A 22,795-nucleotide genomic window follows, 5' to 3' on the forward strand; every position below is an offset into this window, starting at 1 on the left:
GGTTGAGACGGTCCCAAACCTGTGGGCAGACGTGGAGGTATAAGGCACATAAGGGAGCAGCGTGGCTGCACATTGCTTACGTAAAAGTTTTATTGGAAATTCTTTTGAATACTTGAAGTACAGCGGAGACCATTTCCAAAACAATAGCATTTAGGAGCCTTATCCTTCACCCAAATTATCTGGAAAGCAGTAGCTATACACATGCTGTCCATAAAACAGATTTGAACAGACATCTGCTAACGTGAGCAGCCCCCATAATATAATCTGTAGTAGGCTACAGAAGCAGCGAGATCTCTCCTGAAGCTGAGCATTTACACGGCGGTCAGGGAACTCGGAGCCTTGATGTAGCAACTACGTGTTGAAGCTGAGGAATGTCCAGAAAAGAGGCACATAACTCAGCCCTAGAGAATCTCTTTATTGCTATGGTCATCCAGCTCAACACCAGCAGCTTACATAGGCTAACTCCAGCCCTCCATATTAAAGAACTGCCACACTGAAGTTCTGCTCTGAGATGCAGGAGCCGCAGCAACATGTGAGCACAAGTATTTGGCTCGGGGACCTTCTGGGCAGGATCAGCAAAAAGGACATGCTTTCTGCCAGCTCCACCTGCAGCTTTTCAGCACGCCAAGGCCAGCAGGAGCACAGGTGAGATGTTCTTCCCTGAATTCACTGCAAACCAGCTCAGATCACAGCTTTCCCATGCACTGGCTGTAAGCTAAGGGAAAGGTGACTCCCTCAGTCCTGGAGTTCCTGCACCCTTCTGATACCCCTTCCACCTGTAGAGCAAGGTGGCTCTGGCTGTGTTAAAGCCTGTGTAACTTCAATCATTCTGTGAGCCATTCAGAAGCTTCCTAAAAACATCTTGTTTTGCAGGTAGTAAGTGGTGTCTGTGTGAGGCTCCAGAAAAGCTGGGCTGGGTGAGTTACCTGGCTGTGTTCTGCTGGGTGCTTTAACACAGCAATAACCTGGAGCTCCAGAGCTCACCTGTCCTCCCACAGAGCGCACCTCTCAACCAGAGAGCTGGCAAAGCTCAAGCACAGCATTGCTCTGACCTTACAATAAGCTCTATTCTGAGCTTGGTTCCTATCAGTGGGCACAGAATTAGTGTTCTAGAGAGTGCTCCCAGTCATCTTCTAACCATCTCTTTCCATTGAGAATGCAGCACGGTTGAAGAAGCTGCCACGTTGCACTGACTTGAAGGCTGGCTACTTAACCACTGTAGGGAAGTGAAGACAGTTCCTCAGTGCAGAAGGAACAACAGCACTCCTGTAGGAAGGGGGAAAAAAGTGTATTGGGCAGTAAGGGGCCTTGCAGCTGCTCATTCTGGTTGCACGTGGGAGGAGGAGGAAAATGAACCACGAAACCACTGACCTTCTCTCAGTTTCTATGTAGTGCCACCGTTTCTCCTGCTGTCCTTCTATCAGACAAAAGACATGCAGCAGCCCAATCAAGCACAGCGTGCTGCCGGCCACTCACACTGCTAATAGCCAGCTCATACAAAAATAAAGTTTCAGCTGATTAAAAAGTACCATAAGCTCCCCAAAATGTGCTTCTATAAAGAAACTGCCTTCTGAATGGCTGAAGAACACTGCAATTCATCCATACCCATCAGAGTACAGCTTCTAAGTCCCTGCCACTCCACTCCACTGATGTGTGCGTTTCATTCTATCTGTGGGCCCTGACTGGGTGAAATGGAAACACAGTCCCCAAAACAGAGTACTATATTAGAATTAATCAAGTCTGTCTTATAAAATAAATATCCTGGATATTTTCTTGTAAAAGGAGACTGAGTGCACAGGGCCCCATGGCACACATGCTGTCTGCAGTGATCCAGGCAGAACGACCCGCACGACTACATGAAAACAACATCTTTTAAATATAGGTTTCTTTAAAAGCAATAAATATTTCTCAATTCTTAGGATCATCTATTAACCATAAAGCAGGAGAGTTGGTGCGGGTTAGAGGAAAGAATCTCAGACTAAGACTCCTAATTACATAACCCTAAAGAAATAGGATTCCTACTATTTACAGTTACATTTCAAAAGCAGAGACTAGGAATTCAGCATCACAGCTGCTACGTGCAGGTTTGCCAACACAGTCAAAACTGGTCAACTCAACATGGCTGAGTGTCAGCACGCTCAGCAAGGACACGTGGATAAGCACTGCTGCAGTTTCACTCCTGCTTATCAGCGAGCCGTTACAGAAGGTGTCACTCACACAATGACTGTGCAGAGACCCGGTTCCTCAGAAGCAGAAAACCAAAGGTAACTTGTGTTACACAGGTCCCAAAGCCGATGTCTCTCCCTGTGCTCCAGGCACTCACGCTCAAGTCAGGCTGCAATGGCCCGTTCTGCGGAATGGATGTCCTGGACAGAGCTGCTGATCTGCTGAACTCACAGACCTTAGAAACAGCCCAAAGCTTTCTATGCTCTAACAGGATCAAAGACTGTAGGAAAAAAGTGTCTGTTAGCAAGGAGCTACGTTGAGGGAACTCACAGCACAGGATCTTTGGAGGAAGAAGATGGCAGTTTTTCACAAAGCCCCTCCAGACAGAACAGACTGAAGAGAAAATGTGTTTCATACATTGGAGCTTGACTTCCTACTGGTCATAAATTCGAGACTGAATGCAAACAGGAAGAGCAGTCCAGAACTGCGCAGTGGAGCAGCTGAGGAAAACCAGCAGGTGAGCTGTACCTGCTGTTGGAAGAGCAATCAGAGACAGCTCACTTGATGGAAGGGAACAGTCAAAGCGAGACAAAAGGCAGAGCAGGGGTGACAGATTATTTGTTGACATCGTTCTCCAGGATGCCCCGAGGAGGAAGAAATGCTGCAGCAAAACTGGACGATCGCTTCACTGCAAGGTTTCTACAAAGGCATCAAACTCTTTGACATTTTTCTCGTGGACTGCCAGCTTCTCTGGTAATGAGTCCTGGAGGGGCAAAGAAAGGTTCAGATCAGGACTCATTCACAACAGACAGAGAATACATCTAAGAGTCCTCGTAGAGCAAAAATTCCTTTTCTAAGCAATCCAACCCCGCTCCACCACTCTGGGCTCCCCCTCCCACATGCACAAAACCAAGTGTCCTCTGACAAGATCCAAACAGGGACCCTGGAAAAGGCACTTTGACCAGAGTGCGTGTTCTGTGCCGGGGCCTGGCCTTGTGCAGATCCACCAAGGTTTCACTTGTGTGCAGACTGCAACATCTGGCCCAGTTTGTCACTAAGCCTTAAAGAACAGAAGCAGGATCAGTTTTGAGGGAAAAGTTTTGGGAGTTTGAATGACAACTACAACAAGCACGTGGTAGCAGCTTTCAGCTTGAAGAGAAACATAAAAGTTTCAGTGGCTCGGGTGTGCTATAAACAAATATGCACTTGCTGGAAATATATTAGCGAGGAACCCCCCCTTGGTCAGATTCTTTTAAACTAGGAGTAGGGAGAGCACTATAATGTATGATTCCCACAAACAGAAGTTGTATGGTTCCATACCAAATCCTCTGCCATGGACTGAGCTCCTATGTCAATGGAGAGACTGCTGAGTTGAGGAGGGTTCTGAAACTCACGGTAGAACGTCCCCAGGTCCATTGGAAGAATGTCATCTTTTGAAAATGCTGGTTTCTAGAATCAGAAACACCAATGTCAGTTCTCATTCAGAGACCTTTGCTTCCCTTTTGTCATAATCTCAGATAAAGACCCTACTTGCTGCCAGTAAATATCCCTGGTTCCTTTAAGCATTAGAGAGGACAAATGGCCCAGGTGTTGGTAGGAACTGAATTACTTAATTGGTAGCTGCTGGTATCAGTGCCTCTGTGGTTTGGGGATTGCTGGAATCATGGGTCTTTTCCCTCCCATGAAAACAACTTTTATGTCATTTGCTGTTGTACCAGTACCCAAAGCCCACCCAAGACATAGGTGTTATGTGAGAATGCCAACCAGGGCACTTACAAAATCAATCATAACAAAGTCATCGTGGGTGTTCCCTGCGCTGCTGCCACTGGAGCCCTCTGAGTGTAAGCTGCCTTGTAGAGGAGATTCAGTTTCTGGGGAATCAGGAGGATTGACCTGCCCAAGGAATTGAAGACGGTGAGTAGTGATGTTATTTATGAACTCATTTGTCTGCATGTTTTTATGCTGTGTGGGTAGTTAGACTGGATGATAAGCACATGCTGTAGTAGCACGCGTGCATTGTTTGAATACCAAGAAAGCCCAAGACTCAACACAAGAGACCCAGGTTCCTGGGTTTCAAGCAGCTAGTAATATAGTATATATACATATCAATATAAATGCTGAAGTGTGTTCAAGGAAGGGAATAACACAGACATTGTATGAGGGATGCTGAGACGGCTAAATTATTCCTTGGGAAGGGGCTTACCATGGGGTCGTTATCTTCCAGCTCAACATTCTTGGGAGCAAACATAGCAAAAGGAATGTCTAAGTTGGCCATGGTCACCTGAGGAGATTCAGCAAACAAAATTTCACTGAGAGGCTCTGCTTACCCAGCACAGCAAAGCATACTGAAAGCCTTTGTCAGGTCTACGAAAAATTGCTTAAGATCCCATCATCAGTTTGGCAGGATGCTGATGATCTCATTTAAAAAGACATAAAATAGGTTGTACTCACTTGGTCTAATACAGACACACACTCCATTTATAACATCTTATACGAGACAGGCAAGGGTTAACACACTGCTACATATTCAAACAAACCCCCTTTGCCCATCCACAGGGCCTAGGAGAGGGCTTAAAAACATAATTAAAGCAGCTGTAGCAACTGGATGTATCTCTAAGCTGCCCTAGCTGAGCTTCCTTAATGCCTGCTTGCTTGCAATGAACTGGTCTACTGCACATCCTTTCAAGGAAAGGAGGCTTGCTGCCTGCTTTGTGGGATCACTGTGGACTATGAAGTCTTCCATACCCACACTGGGTGTTGGCAAAGTGGGGCAAATGCAGCAGCTGTCGCATCCCAAAAGGATTTTATGAAATTTGCCTCTGACAAAACCGCAGGCAAATGCTGCAGGCAGAAATGTGTGCCCTCAGCCTCCTGGGCTGCTCTGGCATCGGGGTGCTTTGTTTCCTCTTTGTATGAACAGGCAGGAGAGGCAGCATATGCTTGTGAGAAAGCTGTCTGCTAGTTACCTGGTTAATAGGTTTGTTGACGAAAGCTCCCACCTTCCGGACAAAGATGGTCTCCAAAAGGTCATGTGGGGAGCCACACTTCCCTTCACTGCTGTTTGATACTGTTTCTGTGTCCTCGCTGGAAAAGGAAGACAAACTGGTGACTCACTGCATAACCAATACAGGCAAATAAGATGCTCTGAAAGGCTCCTTCATTTTTCTGCGTTTACTCCCAGTATTAGAAAGGAGAAAAACAGAAATAGTTCTCCTTGTACCACACCTTTCTCCTCAGTTGTAAGCAGAAAGGGGGAGCTTGTGGAAACATTTTTTGCTTCTATCTGGAACAAAACTCCTTGGTTGAACAAAAAGGTGCTGCTGACTGAAACAGCCCTTTCTTTTTTTGGAGAGAGACTTAACTTCAGAATGTGCATGTTCAGAGCTGTTCCACCATTATTTTTTCAGCAAGCGAGGTAAGGAAGCAGAATGCTCCCATTCACTCTGGCTTCAGAGGTAGCAGTCTAATGCATCACAACAGCCAGAGCCAGGATTGTCAGTTCACTAAATGGCTCTCGGTGTTTCCTCTGGCCTGTTTGCTTTCCTATCACAGGCATTTGGAACTTTAAAATAACCAAAGAAAAAGGCTGAGTCTTCTGGTGAGAAGATTGTTTCCATAATGTTACCCAGGAAAGTGCTAGGAAAGCCCCAGTCAGATAAAACTGCCAGCTGTTTTAGGGAGAGGAGAAAACAACAGTTATGCTAAAAAGTGGAAAATGGTTTTGTCTTAACGTGATCCCAAATGGGTTAGTGCTAGTGGAGGGTCATAGAAAACCAACCTACCTACTAGAAGGAGTGGCTGCTGAGTAGTGGACTCCATCTAGTGGGGTGCACATCCTCTCTTGGTCAGCTTGAGTGCCATGTGCTGGCTGGTGAGGAACCGGGGGAACTCCCCCCTCTTTGCCTGGACCGATCAACTGAGATGGAGAGGAATGGTTAAGTTAGACAACTCCAAAGCAGGTCAGCAACACAGCGCAGTACAGAGCAGATTCCCACATGCTGGGACTAAGTCATGGTTTCTGCCATATGACTGGGCTCTCACAGCCATGAGGCAGCAGGTGATGTCAAGCAGGTGACCGCCTCAGTACAAGCTCTTTCTTGTTTTCCTCCTACTCCTCTCCACTTCAAGCCTGTCCTACACAGAAGAACTGTCCTACACAACAGAACAGAACTTATTTTGTCAGATAAAGGGATGCAAATACGCCAATGTGGTCTGTCAGCATGCCCTGCATTTAAGTTACAGAGCTGTGCTCAGGGAACTACAATGGCAACAGCTCTGTAAGACAGCCAAGGCTTGGAATCAGTGGCACATCAATGCAGGCAAATAGGTTGGATTTGGTTTTACAAACAGGTTTGACATCTTTCAGCCATTTCTCTACATGACACCTACCCCAGTACAGACAAAGATGCTGAGGAGCTGATTCTCAACTCCTCTGCAACTTGTACTTTCCCTGTACTTAGCCTAGATTCTTTTCGTTCCTGACAGACAAGATACTAACGCATGCACTAGTTTCAAAGCCTCCCTCAGCTGTAGAGGTGACACAAGAGGGTTGCAATACCAGCCACGCTTGTTCTTCTGCCCTCCACAAGTACCTGGTGAGGGTGTGCAGCATTCAAGCCACCAGCAAAGAGTACAGGATACCCCATGTCAGCTGATCCAACTCCCAGGGCAGCAGGCTGATAGGAAAGACGAGAGCTGGAAAGCTAAGAAAGAAGAAAGAAAAAACAAAAAAAAAGGGGGGGGGGGGGGGCAGGAGAGAGGAAGGGAGGGGAAAGTCCCACAGTCTGAATACACTTAGATTTCCTTAAGTAGAAATCTAGCCGCATTAAATAACTTTTTCTTGCTTTGGCTGTCTTGGCCTCGAGAGGAACACTCGTCAGGGCTCTGCATTTGATATCCTGGCAGTGCCAATGCTGATGTAATTTGTAGGAAACTGAATGGTGAGCAGCACTTTCATTCACGTGACGCTAACTAAGCTGAACAGAGCAATCTCTTGTTAAAGAAAAGCATGTACAGTATTCTTATATTTCTCCTACAAATGTCCAGGCAACCTGACTCTTTTTGAAGAACCCGTGTTGCTTTGAAGATCTCTGCACTCATCTCCCTGTAGTTCCTTATGGAATTCTAGGGAGCAGTACTCAGGTACTGAAGGGGTAGCTAAACACTCTTTCCTATAAGTTACTTCTCTGTCTGCTGTTGTGAGACACTGGCACAAACATGAGGAACGTGACTTTAGACAGACCTGTAAGGTGTAAAAAAGAGGAGTAAACTCAGGTCTTTATAAGGTGTTTTTTGTAACCTGGAAGACAGGTGGAAGTGAATTTGGTTTTGTTTTTTTTCCTCCTTCAAATTAACAGCATCTCTGTTCTAATCCAGGAAAAGTTCTAATTAATGACTGTGCAAGTTTTAGAGGCAGTAAGGGAAAGCACTCAGTGCTGTGCCCTTGCCTCCTGTGTCTCTGACTAACAATTAATCCTTGCAGCTGCTGTTGTTTATTTGAGGGTGTTTGTCCTGTCTTTGGGAGACCTTCAGCTGCAAAGGCATTTAAGCAGCTGAGTCTCATTGAAATTCACACAAAAGAAATGTCCAAGTAGATTTAGCTCCTAACAAATATAGATAACATTCAGTGAAGTTGGGAGGACCTCCAGTGTCAGTGGGACCAAGATTTATTTGTATTTCTATTAAATTAGATACTTATTCTTTAAGAGTAGAAAATTGAGTTGCCTTTATGCCTTTTGTTTCCTCTGTCCCTTTGCTCTGACAGACTATACACAGCCCTTCTTTGCCAACAGGCTGTGCTCTTTGCTGCATCCTTAGTGTAAAGGCTGTAGGCAGGGCTCCTGGCCAGCCTAAAAATCATGCTGTGCCTTTTTTTCCTCTTTTAAACTCACTCCAGTGAAGTCCTTTTAAAACTTTGCTGAAAGTTCCTCTTTCTCCTGTATCCCCTGAGTTTTACAGGCTGTTTCATGCAGATCTGCTGTTCAGCACAAAGACTGCAGGTGTATTTTATATCTAGAGCACACTGATTCTGCAAACTGTTACATTTCCAAATAACCCATTTTGGTTTGACCAGCCTTTCCCATGCACAACAAACATTCTGCTTTGAAAATGTGTACTTTCCTGTGTTTGTTCAGTCATGCCAGTACTCTCTGGCCACGTACAACATGTTCTATTGACAACTCACTTGATGTGAAAAGGCCAGCCCCATCACTGGGACCTTCAAGGTGTCCGTCACCACAGGAGGAGGGGTCTGAAAATGTGCCTTTGTGACAGTAAAAACACACTGTGCACAAACACAGACGCACAGAGGAAACAAAGAAAAGAAAGAATGGGAGAAGGGGAGAGAGAAAGAGAGAAAAGGGCTTCAGAGAAGAACTATAAAGAGTTGGATGAACTGAATGCTAGCAAAGAGAGTTTGGCTGCAGCAGCCATGCCTATATGTAGAGCAGAATATTTCAATATCGCCAATTTGCTTTATAAAGAATTGACTGCTTTCTGGTCTCAGGAGACTATTCCTCACAGGTAATATTTAAGACTCCAGTGAACAATGACAGAAAATAATTGCCAGATACTGTCCCACAGCTAATAGAACTGTTACCAGCCAAACAAAAAAAAGGTAAAAACAGTTTTACTTTTGGAATGTAGAAATAACATTGAGTTTGATTACTTTCCACCTGTGAAACGAACATGCCCCTAGTCTTCCAGCACTTGGAAGGGCAGCAGATTGTATTTCTGCATGTCTGTGTTGCAGCCTTAGACTAAGGAGGGACCAGACTAAGGGGAGATTAGAACATACGGATGGGAAGAGAGAGCTCCTTACCAGAACTGACACCAGAAGTAAATGCTGTCTTAGAGAAGGCTAATGCAAAAGGAGTAACCCAAATCTGATTCAGTCACATACCTTATACCAGTTATTTTCCTACTAGCATGGTTTTATGAAAGCTTTATTTCAGGGTATTGTCTGAGGCCAGATTTTACTCTGCATTTAGGATACTTCAGAAACACACAATGAATATGTTATAAAAGCTGATGGAGAGAAGGTAACACTCGCTGCCTCGTATCACACAGGCTAGGCCTCGTTTCTAGTGGGGAGGCAGGCAGAGCTTTGGACAGCCTATCTATATCACACAGTTCCCTGTGTTCTCCCAAGTGTTAAGTTGTAAGTAAAAAGATGGAGAAAGAAACCAACCTGTCAAACTGATTCTGACTGTTGTAGAGAAGACTGGCAGTTGTTTATAAATAAGCAAAGAGAAGCTATGAGCCATGTAAAAAGCCAGAACGTAGGCTCATGATTGATGTGAATCCTCGAGGTTCATCTGGTTTCATAAGGCTTTTTCCCTTCAGTGACAGTAAAACTTTACATTCCCAGGGGAAATGCCAGCTTCATTGTATTTACAAACATTCGCACTGTTATGTAATACTGTTACAAGCAAGTGGAAATTTCCTTATGAACCCTACTGCATTTAACCTGCTTTGTGAACAGGCAGAATACAACTCAGCCACAAACACACCTCCTGAGCTGTGTATCCCAGAACAGGAAATTCTTTACTCTGTCAGACTTACCGTGGGTGCCTGCTGGTCAGTTCAATGTTGCCTAATGCCCTGTCACTCAAAAGCCAGTTGGTTCAAAAATGCTTCCTAAGAAAAGCTCGTTTCTGCCTCTTTCACTCAGTAGAACAAATTCTATTAAACCAACCATACTAATTCCTCTGAAGCAGAAGAAAGTCCCACAGCATATTCTTTCAGTTTGGCATGACATTCCAATTATATTTCTTCCTGTGTTTTACATTAAGGGAAGTGATTTACAGAGTCTTTAGATTGTCTTTAAAATGCATCTGCTTGGCTGAACAGCAAAGAACTTTCTTGAATATTTAAAGCTAGAGATGAGCAGCAAATGCCCAGGCCTTTGAAGTATGTAACTCTGGAGTCAGAAGCATATGGACAGTAGAAAAGGGACAAATTTGAGTTGCTGTTTTGCAAGGTTCACCAGGCATTTGTTTTATGTATATTTTAAAACTGAAACTTAAATAACATTGGCATGGGTAGGTGGAAGTACAGAGAATTAGACTAATTCCCAGGTTCTAACGATGACCCATTTATATTCTGATACTTACTCCCGTTCCCCCAGCTAGTTCTAGATGGTCCAACTAATGAAGCTTTTGTCTCTTTCCTGCTTTTCCATTCTGCAGCTTGGAAAATATGACTGTGCCATAAATGTTTTCCCAGTGTTTCACTATTTCCTTTTCAGTGTCAGCCTGTTACCTCTACTTATGCTGCTTGACATTGATCTCTTGAATTCCTCTTTTTGCAGTATTGCTACATGCATGTATTTAGTACACCGCTGTCATCTTCCAGTGTATCTCTGTTCTTTCAGTCTTTCTCAGTAATTCAGTCTTTCTAGTCCTTTACCATCTTGTTGAAATCAGTATCTAATGAGGTTTAACCCAGGGTACAACCACCTGAATAAGAAGCTTACACCTTTTAATTAGTGTCAGGAGGCTGCATGTTTGCAAAGCAGTTGATGTACACACACTACACTATCAGTAATGGTTCTGCCTAGGAATAAAAAGAGCTTGTTTTCTCCTACCTGAGATGGAGGAGAGGTGGAGAATGATGTAGTACACACTTCTTGGGAATCTTCTACTGAGGGGTATACTGCACCATTGTCCTCACCAGCTCTAAAGTAGCAAGAAAACAAAAACATCCAAACTGGAAATATTCCACATAACAAGCAAATAGCAAAACACACTGGGACAAATGCTGCAAGGAGGCTGGGAGTATTTGGGTGGAGCTGAAAGGAGAATTTTGAAGGGCACTCATAATCTACTTGGCAGAACTGAGGAAAAGAGGGCATGGTAATGTTTTGCCCAGGATTATCCTAAGGGCTTCTCCTCTACCCCCAGACAGAAACTTCCCTCTATGATTTTTATTTGTTTATTTACTATAGCAAAGAAAGATTTTCTTATGTTAGCCAATGCTACTGGCTTTGGTGTTTACAGAACCACTGCCAAACAATACCACTGGTCCCAGCTTGAGTGCCCTCACATGAACTTCAGAGATGACAAACCTTCTATCTACTAGGAGAAATTCACTTTTAATCTTTCCCCATTGGATATGCCTGGAGCTGCATGCCTCTGAGTAGTTCAGCAGCAAGATTAAGCGCTACCATTTTAAATTCACAGAGGCAAAGTTTAACTTCTTTTGCATCCAAGTGCTTCTGCAAAGAATTTGGCAATATCCTGGTGCTTGCTGAACTCAGTACTGTAGACATGAAATGTTGCCTTTCTTTATATGCTTGACTGAATCAGTATGACAGACCCTACTCCTCCAGTCTCCTTCCCATGCAGTCAGTGGAAAAGGCTCTGTGTTTGGGCATAATGATGCCTTCACCATGGCCCATGACTTCTTTCAGCATTTCCTCACCTGTAATTGCAGGGATGCATGGGCGAAGAGCTGGGATAGGGGCGGTCCACAAAGTGATCAATGATAATCCCCATGATAGGAGGGGTCCTCTCAAACTGCCTGCAAGGCAACAAGCAATGGCGTTATTGTAAGGCTGCTTTTACTCTTCACTTTATCCCAGTTTGAGGTATCCTCAGAGAGCCCTAGTGTCTGCTAATGGGACCAGAGTATCTTTACAATTCAGCTCTGCAACTCCAAGCATGCATTAGCAATTTGGAGTTCCAGCATTTGACTCAGGGCAACCCAAATACTCCATTTGCTGCAAGACTTAAGCATTAGAGAATGTTCTCTGTTAAGCAGAATTCAGCAAGAAAGGATAAGCAGAAGGGAAAGATTTAGGGGCTCACAGTGAGAGGGATTTAATAGTAAGTTACTGTGGAAGTTTCTGGCATTATCTCATCTTCTCACCTGGTTGACATGAAAGCAAGATTGATTCTGTAGGCACAAGACAAAGTGATGGTGCCCACTGGGGTACCCACTGTTCCAACACGAACTGTTTGAAAACCTATAAAGTTAAAAAATGATTATCAGTTCTACTGATTACACAGAATCTGAATGTTTTTGCCACTGTTTTATTCTGTGATCTTATTTCTATAGTGCTTCCATTATCCTTTGCAACCTGAACTCCAAATATGCACACAGAGTCTGTAACAAAGCAGTGCTAGGTTGCCTTAGTGGGACACTCTATCTACAAACTCCTGATGTTACTTCCTATCTTGGTTTGAGATACTATTCTGAAGTGCTTCTTGAGCTGGTGTAGATCACTGTCTCCTCTACTGGTCCTGCTCCTTATAAATGTACCTCCATATTCTTATTTCAAGTCTGGGTCAAACTGGCAATCGCTCTCAATTTAGCCAAAGCACCACATTACACCTCTCACTTTATGACACGAGCCTTCACTGAGCCACATACAAATACTGTGTAAACCTCAGGTTTTATTCTGTTTGTGGCACTCAGGAACAGTAACAAATAGCACACCAGTATGGAAAATAGTTCCACTCTAGTTACTGTGTAACGCCTAACCATACCTTCTCCCAAGCCACTCAGCTGCACTTCACCAAAATAGATCCTGTGGGAAAAGAAGAAAGGAAAAGCTATTAGGTCAGCAGGGACATAATGCTATACATATCCACATTCCCTATTTAATTTTATGAGTTGAACAGTTGGAAGCACATTTTCTTTTGGGGGGAAAAAAGGGCCCCATACATAGTGGCTAGAATGGCCCCATCAACCTTCTAGCTATTTCTGAGGAAGACAGGCCATGTAAAAAGAAAAAGGTAGCTGAGTCTAACACAGAATATTTCTTCAAGCATTCAGCAGCTCAGAATGAGGCTATATGGTAATAAACACACAGTCCAAAGTTCTCTATCAGCTTTCAGTAGTAGACAGATCCAAATCATTTGAATTTATTGTCACTGATTTCTTTTTACCACATTTACAACTGCCCTATGCAGTTCTAGAGTTGCTGCTTATTCTATTCCGGATGTGGAATTTCACATTCCACTTTACCTGTACAATATCACGTATTCATGGCCTTGCTTCCTTGAGAGTCTGTAGGCTGGAGTTACCCTGGTTATAGCAAGCAAAGACTTCAGTAGTAGAGACAGTCTGTTGTATACTGTGTATGAGACTTTGATTTCTTTGTCACACCTACAGAATGCAAATGAACAAGTCAGTCATCTGTTCCTAATAAGAAAGTAAATTTTTAATCCCAATGAGCCAGTAAATTGTTTTATGTCAGTTTTATTGCCAAATTGCCAAAATAGATCCCAATGCTCAGCTGAGAGCCCAGCTTCAATTTAGTCACCTGGTGTAGATTTACTTGCAGAAAAATGCCATGCAGCTCTGCACTTGGCAGTAACATCTTTACAACATTAAACACTTTTAGAGTTACTGAACAGATGAACTCTTCTATCTGAGGGGTGGGAAGTACACTAATTATAATGAAAGAACTAAGACTGAACACATTTACTATTTTCTTGACACTAATATTAAGCAGCTCAACAGCTGCACTAGACAAAGACCCCTGTGAAGCGTGACAAGTCACACAGACAATTATGTGCGCATTCATCAACATGGACTGAGTACTGTTCAGTTTCATCAGCCAAAACAAACAAACAGCAAACAAAGAGATGGTGTGAAGAATGCACTTACTTCTCGTTCATTTCTAGACACCAAATTTCTAGCTCCATGGAATCCCCCTGGATCAAAGAAAAGGCTCATTTCAGTACACAGCCCTTTTCATTAACTAACATCTCATGAACAATCACTGTTAGCCACTCTTCTCAGTAAGGATGTTTCTTCTGGTTCCCCCTTTCTTACAGTGCAATAATAGTAAAAGGTGTGTTGCACCTTACTGTAGGACTTGATCACCTGAGGAAATAACATCCTCAGAGTAGCTAAGCTTCTCATGGCTTAAGAAATTAAGTTTTGCTGTTTCACCATCTGTGTGTTTGGCCCCAAGATTTGCAGTGAATTGTTTCTGCCAGACGATACATTTCATTAGTACATTGCCTAACTTCATACCTGAAGATGCTTTCACATTATCTTGAGCTAAAGGGTAAGAACTCTGCAAAGTGAGCTGGGGTTAAAGTAAAAAGTAATAATAATAATAAAAAAATCAGCATCTGTTTTAATTATGTCCTCACCTCTGAGGTTTTAAGAGAAATCTCCACACACATAGACCGTCCAACAGCAGGTAGCTGTCCTGCCAAGGCTTTCTTTGCTTCATGAGTAACCTCTGGTATATCTTTTATGGCCAAATTGAACTGCAGAATGAAAGAGAAGGTTATTTTTTGAATTTCTTTGGAAAACGGCCTAATACTAAGTCTACTAGGTCCGCATTCATTGAAATATTTATGAAATAGAGAATTCCCAGATTGGTTGAGGCTTTTTATATTTGCAAACGTTTCATTAACTGCTACTTCAAATGTTCTTCTTTATCCTGCCATAAAAACCTTGTTCTTTCTATCTCAGTCGCATCACATGTTCACCCACGGAGTGGGGCCTTGAGTCTCTCTAGTTTTAATAAAGCCCATTTCTACATAGTCCGGAACTGCAGAGTTGCGAACTTGTGACAGAAAGGAACTCATCACCCCTTCTCCTGCAAATCTTGGCAAAGTGCCTTAGTCAGCTGGCAGGAGCTGCTGAGAGGTATCGTTTATCTCTCCTCTAATCAGCCCTTCAAAAGCCCCGAGTGACATGCTGCGTGTCAACAAGAAAAAAAAGGCAGTCAACATAATCAAATCTCATAGCTATTATATGAATAGTTATTATGGGCTGCACAATGCTGTAAGAACTGTATTGTGTTCTCAATGCCAAAAATAAACAAGAGAGTGTAGGGAGCTGCTTTACAAAACGTGGCTTTACCCAGTCAGAGCCTGTTGGGGAGGACGATGATCGGGTACAGATTTTCTCTCCAAGTCGGGCCTGGACAATTACTTGTACCGTCTGAAACAGAAAGGACATGATTCATGTTGAGCTCAGGAGACCAGCACAGACTTCAGCTCAGAAACTAACAGACAAATTCCAAGTGAAAAATAAAAGGTGTCACCAGAACACAGGGAAGTTTGCTATGCTAATTGTCAGGTATAATCAAATTATTATATGCAATAGGTAAATGTATTTCAGATAGAAAATGGTTTTAAGCTGACCGTTCTTTGTAATAACATGAAATGACTAACTCAGTTTTCTGATCAGGTGTTGTACAGTTTTCTGTACTACTGAATCAAAATTTATAATCACATCCTGAACCTGGACACTAATGGAAGATAATCTGTACACTTCTAGTATGTTAAAAATCCATTGTCAGAGTACCTACAATTGTTTAGCAAGGCCAAATGTTATGGTTACATATCAGCATAATTCAAAGGAACGTTCTGGTATTATTGGTTTTGAATGTAACATAAAAAGTTACATAGGCTGAAAAGGAAGTTTAGAGCCCAACAGAAGTTACCATCTAAATGTGGGTTGGTGAGGTGTGTTGGTGGGAGCCCAGCACTGACAGAGGTGTGATGTACCTCAGCCTGATCCTATGGCTTTTTCCTTAAGCAAGAAAAAATAAAGATTTATGTGCAGAGAAAAAATTACCTTTAGAGCAAAAAATTTGATGAACTTGTCCAGGTCCTTCCTGTCCTGCAAACTGAGATCAGTGTCCATTGCATACGGCAATCTGAAATACAGGACAGACACAGGAATTTAGTCTTCCTTCAGCTTTCTGTGTGGATTTCAACATTTGAAAATATTTAACCATTAGAAGCCACCTAAAGAGAAATAATAAGCACCAAAAGCCTCGGTCTGTCAAAATTTGAACAAGAGTTTTGAGGGGCGTAGGTGATGTTTAATCTCATGTGAATAATATATCTGGTCAATGCAAAAGGTACAGTGAAAGAAATAACAAAGGGAGGTCACCATTAAAACAGGTCACAGTTTCTCTAATTTTGCTAGATTAATTGAAAAAAAAACAACAAAGCAAAACACTCCAACACCACACTGGGGTCTGTACCAAGCAGCCCATCCATTGGGCACAGCAGAATGGCTTCAGATATCATATATTCACTGTTAACCACATGGGACAAAACCAAGACCAACTGTTTCCTGGGTAAATGTGGCAGTAAATCTGTACGGCTGCAAATCCACCTACAACCAACTGAAAAGATGTATTTTTGCCAATGGAGGGACCACAGCTCTATGTGTGCTTCTCTTGAAAGCCTGATGACAAGCATTCAACCTCCCCCAGTTATACTGGGTTGCTTGTCAAAGGACTAGGAAGGGTTTTAGCAGTAGTGTGGAGGTTGCACAGTGCCTGAAGCTGGCAGGCCAAGCTACTAATCAGATTTCTGCCACATCACATCACGTGGCCCGAGAGAAATGATAATTTTCTTTCAGTTTATTCACATGTAGGTTAATAATCACAGAGACCAGGGGGAGGGCTGACTTAATGAGCAGTTTTAATCAATGCTTTTTACTCATAAGCCTTCAAAGTATTAATTCATTCTTAACTCCTGTTTCTGGTTTTGTTCTGAGACAGCTAATCACCCTGAAGCAGCTCGTCAGACATCACGTGCATGGAGCAGGGCACGCAGCCCCTCGCAGCAGCGCTGCAGTTGTCAGCAAGCAGGAACACTCAAAGCTCGGCCTTCACTGCAGTCACCCCAGATACCCACAGAACATCAGCACTATATCCTTACGGTGCAGGAGCACTGCCTAATATAGCACCTACATTTTCTTCATGGGACTTATCAAAGTCTGGATATTGACTTTCAAGATATTAGAAAAATAATGAGAGATGTCAGACTCACTGGTCTGTTAGGAAAGGAAATGAAGCATCAACACAGTGCTCTGCGCACTGTAATGAATCAGTTCTAACAGCGTTGTATCCGAATAACTCTAGAGGGGAGAAAAGCAGCCATCAGAGACATACCTCGGATACAGGGTTCAAAAAGTGAGAGCTTTATAGTTCTGCCCTGCTCCACCCGAATCGGGATTCCTTCTGCGAGATCCCAAGCTTTCTATAACATCCACAAAACATTTGGAGCCTCATACTCTCACCTCGAGCTCCCGATGCCATAACAGCTGACTCACTAGAGTCTAATGCATAGTAGCAAGCATTGGGCAGGACTTCATGTCAGGGAGCTGTAATTTCAGGGACAGTGATCACCCTGGAACTCAGCCACTGGCACACCCAGGGCCTGGCACTGGGCAGCCAGCACCTCATTGTTTTTGTAGGGATCCTCTGATGGCTATGTGTGACCTGCTGGGGCTTAGCACAGAGCTCACCTTTGGGATTGCTCTTGGAAGAATCAAGACTAAACCACAGCAAACATCCTATTTACAAAAATGCCTTGGTACCCTCAGGTTGGCTGCTGCTGCCTGAGCTGAACACGAAGGAAACCTGTTAAACTTGTTTCGACCAAACTCATCCAACTCTTCAGTCTTGTAGGTTGTGATGCCAGCAGGGCCCTTGCTAAGTACCGGTCACACAAGCAATGCTCCACTCTGGGGGAACGTGATTGAATTTTACACAGAATAACAAGCAGAAGGAACTGACCTTTGGTCTCATTCAGAAATCCACAGATGGCTGATTCCCCTCAACCAAAGAATTCCTTAACCAAACACAAACTGCACTGCTTGAACCTTGCACACAGGCTGCTCACAGGTAAACCAAGCATCGTGGCCATGCAGCTTTTGGCTTTGTTGCTGCCTTTCTGCAGCATCCACTTCCATGCCCTATTTAATCATGCCTTTGTCTCCACTTTACTCCAAACAGAAGTCTGAGAAAAACATTCAAAGGACAAATGCTACATGAGGCTTTTTTTAGCTAAAGCCTCACTCTTTCTTACAATGCTGTGAGGCAGTGAAGAATACGAGCCTTACCCAGCAGTCAGATATCTAAGCGTTGTACCTTACACGCTCTATTGGCAGTTGCAGTCTCCTTCACCAAGGAGAAGGGCACGTGAACATGAGGCGATGGCACCTCATCTGCATGATGCAACAGGCTACAAGAGCCGTCCCCTTCAAGCCCAGCCTGGAGAAGGACAGCTCTCAGCACGCCGTGCCCACTGCCAGCAGCCAGCTGCATGCAGGCACTTGTAGCCGTGCCATGAACAGGTGCACAGCAGCGCTTGCGAGCACCTGCATTGCCCTAATGCTTCCATGTCTGGGAATTCAGTGTGTACGAGTGTTTGACGTAGAAAGGAGAAAGGAGCCAAAACACAGCGGGCACTAGCATTAATGCTGGGAAAAGCATATACAGGCTGTTTCCATTACGGCTCTCCACTGAGATTTCACCCTGCGTCACGGCTGCTACAACTTTAACTCATAATGCTCTCCTTTATTTATCAACACCAAATAGTTACTCAAGGTTTCCATCCCACAGTGGCACACTGACACTGAAAAGAGCACGGGACAGTGACAGCCCTGCCTGTTCCTAAGGTGGGCTGCTCTCAGCCCAGTTCTCATTTTCCCATCGTCTGACCATGCCCCTGCACTGGGTCCCCCACTCCCACTGTTTTTTCAGGACTCTTTTGTACACGGGACCCAAATCCAGCATCTGAATGTGTCCTGGGTGAACCTGCAGAAAATCCTTGTTGAATCGCTCAGGTAGAACAAACATGAAAGTTTTGGAAGATTTTAATAGTGTCTTTGATAAATAGGCTTGGCTGCCAGGGGAGCTTTCCTAGAAGATCTCCTTCAATGATCAAGAAGTGCCAGTGCAAGCAGGTATTTTCAGCACATTAATAAGCAACTATAAAAAGCTCACGATGGAGACATCAGCTCCAAGGCCAGGCCTGTGTGTCAAGCTCTACACAGACTGAAAGTTAATCTCCACTGCAGTTACTGAAAGTCAATCTCCATTTCCCCTTCTTAGCAGGTTTGCTGAAAACCCGGAGAGAAGAGAGGGAAGGAGAAGGGAACTGTACTAACTTAAGGTGTGCCACATTCATTCTTCAAATTCTATGAGCTAAAAAAAAATGCAGACAAGCAGATTCTAGGAGAAAAAAATCATTCATATGATACAAACACTCTGATGAAATCAAAGGCACTGTAGTTCACTGTATGGCTAAGTTCTGACTACTAAAGACTCGTTTTTTTCCTTCTGATCAGAACTTTACAACTGATAAATGACGTCCCAGTTTAGGAAGTGCCTTCCTAAAGCCAGCCCTGCCAGCTCCGCTTGCTTAGAAACAAAGCGGAGTAATTCCTGTTGACCGGCCGTTACATTCTGTACTTCCCTGAGCTCTAAAGATGTGTCAACACAAACTTCTGCCCTGGCACTGCGTGTCAGGCCGAAGTGCATGGGCTGGAACACAGTGTACGGCTTTATGCCCCGTATCACAGCACCAGCGACACGTCTGAGCTCGGTGTGTGCACACGGTCGGGAAAGTCCCAAAGAAACCCAGGGGACCCTGCGTGATCCCCCGGCTGTTCAGCTGCGTGCACTGCTTATCCCTCTCCGCAAACAGGACGGTTTCAGTACGTCAGGCCGCTCCTGCGATCAGCTGGATTTGCCCCCACATTTCGTTTGCGTGGCCAACAGCAGCTCAGTTCAGACAGGGCCGAAGGATGCGGCCGCCCGTCAGCACCCCCCGCTCCCCGACACGGAACAGCCTCACACGGGTGAAACAGGCAGCTCTTGGCGCAGCGGGCAGGAGCCGTGTCAGCCGTGCCGCCTGCAGGCCGCTCCGCTCGGTGTCCCCGCAGGCCGCACGCACTGACAGGCCCGGCCCGGCCCGCAGCCTCCACCGCCGCCGCGGATCCCCGACACCGGCACACAGCGCCCCAGCCCCCCGCCCCCCCGCCCCGGCCCGGTACCTGCTCGGGGGCGGCAGTGCTGGCGGCGGAGCGGCTCATCCCGCGCCCAGGCCCGGCTGCCCGCCCCGCGGGGCCCCGCTCCCTCGCCGCGCTCGGCGTCCCGTCAGCGCCCCGCGGCCGCCTCCCGCTCGGCCCCTCGGCTCGGGCCGCTCCCCCTCACAGCCGCTCACACCGCTCCGCCATCGTCAGCATCGCGGCCGCTGTTTGTTTTCATCCGCTGCGGGCGGAGACAGGGAGGGACGGACGGAGGAAGGGAGGGAGGAGGCGCCTCAGCTTCCGCCGCCGCACTTTCCACACGCGGCCCTGGCGGCCCGGCCCCGCGGGAGAAGGAAGGAGCGGCCGGGAGCGGGGAGCGGCGAACCGCCCTGAGCGGAGTCGCCCGTGGGCCGGGCCCTGCGCTGCCACGAGCTGCCCCGCGGCTCCGAGCCGACCCAGGCGGTAAGGGCTGGTTCTTGTCGGGGTTCTAAAAAGCGAGGAATAAAAGGAGTCCGCCGCGTAAGCCGAATGAAAGGAAAATGGGGACGGAGTCCGCAAGGCTGCTGGTTAAACGCCGTGCTGAGCCTCCGTCCCGTTTGCCTCGTGCAGGTGCTGTGACGGGCCCGTTCCCATGGCCGTGCCCATCGCCGTGCTGGACTGCGACCTCCTGCTGTACGGCCGCGGGCACCGCACGCTGGACCGCTTCAAGCTGGAGGACGTCACGGACGAGTACCTGGTATCCACATATGGCTTCCCACGGCAGTTCATCTGCTACCTGGTGGAGCTGCTCGGAGCCAGCCTGTCCCGGCCCACGCAGCGCTCCCGAGCCATCAGCCCCGAGACTCAGGTACTGGCTGCCCTGGGCTTCTACACCTCCGGCTCCTTTCAGACACGCATGGGGGACGCTATCGGCATCAGCCAGGCCTCCATGAGCCGCTGTGTCGCCAACGTCACCGAGGCGCTGGTGGAAAGAGCTCCCCAGTTCATTCACTTTCCTGAGGACGAAGCGGCGGTGCAGAGCCTGAAGGATGACTTCTACGCGCTGGCAGGGATGCCGGGTGTGCTGGGGGTGCTGGACTGCACCCATGTGGCAATCAAAGCACCCAATGCCGAGGACCTGTCCTACGTGAACAGGAAAGGCCTCCACTCCTTGAACTGCCTGATGGTGTGTGATGCCAGGGGGGCCCTGCTGAGTGCTGAGACGCACTGGCCCGGCAGCATGCCCGACTGCACCGTGCTGCAGCAGGCAGCCCTTAGCAGCCACTTTGAAACCGAGCTGCACAAGGACGGCTGGCTCTTGGGTAAGTCAGTTCTTTGCCATTGCTTTCTGTTGGCTCTTCATGGAGCATGGTGGTAAGCTTACTTCTGATTGCCTTCTTGTCAATTCCTTGAGGCTTGGGATTCAGTTTGATCTGTCCTCTTGGAAATCCATAACAGTAACTTCCAATCTGTTTTATTTACTCTGATTATCGTATATTCATTTCATTCATTCATATTTCAGTATTCAAGACCTACCTAAGCAGAACTATGCCAATTTAAATTCACAGAATCATAGAACAGCTCAGATTGGAGAGAAACTTAAAGCTGATCCAGTTCTAACCCCCTGCTATGGGCAGTGTCACCACCCACCACATGAGGTGCTCCTTTGCATTTGCTATTTTAGCCAGAGAAATATTGGGGACAAAGACCTGGAACTGATGGTGAACTGTAGGCCTGTAACCTGTGCCCCTTCCTTTCCCTGCCAATAGGTGACAGCTCCTTCTTTCTCCGCCCCTGGCTGATGACCCCCCTGCACATCCCTGAGACCCCTGCGGAATATCGCTACAACATGGCGCACTCTGCCACACACAACGTCATCGAGCGGACATTCAGAACCATGCGATCGCGATTCCGCTGCCTGGACGGCTCCAAAGGCACACTGCAGTACTCCCCTGAGAAATCCAGCCACATCATTCTGGCCTGCTGTGTGCTTCACAACATCTCCCTGCAGCACGGGCTGGACGTGTGGTCTGCCCCTGCTGCGGTGCACGTGGAGCCAGCGGAGGAGGAGTATGAGCAAATGGAGTCAATGGACTCTGAAGCCTGTCGTGTCCGTCAGGAGCTGCTGCTCACTCATTTTAGTTAGTGTGTGGCAGCAGGAAGGCTGCTCACTGCTGCTTTGAGAAGATACAGAGCCCAGCATGCCTCTTCCTCTTAAGTTGGTCAAGACTGAGGGGTGTGAGACGGGGAGAAATTCTGTTTGTTTCCAGGGGTATCCAGAGCTTTATCTCCTTGTAGGTGTCATTAATTGCTGAATTGTTGCTGTTGTGATTCTTATAGACGGCCATTTCTCCTGATCTAGAGGACGATGACTGTAATGTGAGATTGGTGGGGAAACGTGGACAGTTGTGGTGATAACTATGAGAAGTCTGTAAGCTTCACACTGTTTTACAAAGCAACAGTTCTATGCCGCCTTGTAACCCAAACCACTTACAAATGATTTCTGAACAGCATTTCACACACATTAAACCTCACTGTGGGGCCAAGTCTGAGACCATAAGTGGAGAGTGTATGGGCAGTGTTTGCTGTGGTATGGGTACATACCTGGCGGGGCAGGAAGGGACGGGCATTTCTTCCTTCCACACGTGCTGCAGTAGGCGGTGCCCGCCGGCTGAGCTGTGCGGAGGGTGAGCTTTCTGAGGGCGGGATGCGGACGAGGGCGAGCGGCTGCAGCCCCGCCATCCCGCCCCGAGGGGGTCGCGCAGCCCCGCCAAGGGCAGCCCGTCCCGTCCCGTCCCGTCCCGTCCCGTGCCGTCCCTCCTCTCTGCCGCCCCCTGACGGCCGCAGGGAGGGCCCCGTTGGAGGAGCTCGGCGCTCGGTCGGTGCTGCCTGTCTCCGC

At 46.3% G+C, this 22,795-nt stretch overlaps 2 protein-coding genes across 12 annotated transcripts; one reads left to right on the forward strand and one right to left on the reverse strand.

Moving 5' to 3' along the window:
* Positions 1–72: 72 nt before the first annotated feature.
* Positions 73–22,711, reverse strand: ATG13 (autophagy related 13). 11 transcript variants are annotated; one of them, XM_085548796.1, is made up of 18 exons: positions 19,942–20,313; positions 15,718–15,799; positions 14,998–15,078; positions 14,277–14,396; positions 13,783–13,829; positions 13,138–13,278; positions 12,657–12,697; positions 12,037–12,133; positions 11,590–11,688; positions 10,754–10,844; positions 8,351–8,449; positions 6,759–6,842; positions 5,949–6,082; positions 5,133–5,250; positions 4,370–4,447; positions 3,943–4,059; positions 3,487–3,615; positions 73–2,929 (listed from the first exon to the last, which is right to left on the reverse strand). In XM_085548796.1, the coding sequence occupies exons 2-18, from the start codon at positions 15,784–15,786 to the stop codon at positions 2,852–2,854; spliced, it is 1,623 nt and encodes a 540-aa protein (XP_085404922.1). In that variant the 5' UTR covers positions 15,787–15,799; positions 19,942–20,313; the 3' UTR covers positions 73–2,851. The 11 variants fall into 11 exon arrangements, with proteins under 11 accessions (XP_085404922.1, XP_015719886.2, XP_032300697.2 ...); XM_015864400.3 differs by having other exon boundaries at positions 6,759–6,869; XM_032444806.2 differs by lacking the exons at positions 8,351–8,449; positions 19,942–20,313 and adding an exon at positions 22,501–22,711 and having other exon boundaries at positions 6,759–6,869.
* On the forward strand, positions 20,261–22,442 carry HARBI1 (harbinger transposase derived 1). The gene is made up of 3 exons (XM_015864419.3): positions 20,261–20,379; positions 20,527–21,218; positions 21,666–22,442. Exons 2-3 carry the CDS (start codon positions 20,549–20,551, stop codon positions 22,040–22,042), a joined length of 1,047 nt encoding a protein of 348 aa, XP_015719905.1. The 5' UTR covers positions 20,261–20,379; positions 20,527–20,548; the 3' UTR covers positions 22,043–22,442.
* Positions 22,712–22,795: the final 84 nt, after the last annotated feature.

Source organism: Coturnix japonica, chromosome 5 (genome assembly GCF_054131305.1).
Source record: "Coturnix japonica strain WE chromosome 5, WE-NBRP24, whole genome shotgun sequence".
NCBI classification, from domain to species: Eukaryota; Metazoa; Chordata; class Aves; order Galliformes; family Phasianidae; genus Coturnix; species Coturnix japonica.

Excerpts from the sequence above, each read along its gene's own strand:
- ATG13 (XM_015864400.3), bottom strand. The coding sequence starts at position 15,786 with ATGGACACTGATCTCAGTTTGCAGGACAGGAAGGACCTGGACAAGTTC. Across the intron at positions 5,251-5,948 it reads GCAGCCACTCCTTCTAGTAG|CGAGGACACAGAAACAGTAT; the intron begins GTAGGTTGGTTT and ends TTCCTTTTCCAG. Across the intron at positions 3,616-3,942 it reads ACTTTGTTATGATTGATTTT|AAACCAGCATTTTCAAAAGA; the intron begins GTAAGTGCCCTG and ends TTCTGATTCTAG.
- HARBI1 (XM_015864419.3), top strand. The coding sequence starts at position 20,549 with ATGGCCGTGCCCATCGCCGTGCTGGACTGCGACCTCCTGCTGTACGGC. Across the intron at positions 21,219-21,665 it reads CAAGGACGGCTGGCTCTTGG|GTGACAGCTCCTTCTTTCTC; the intron begins GTAAGTCAGTTC and ends CCCTGCCAATAG.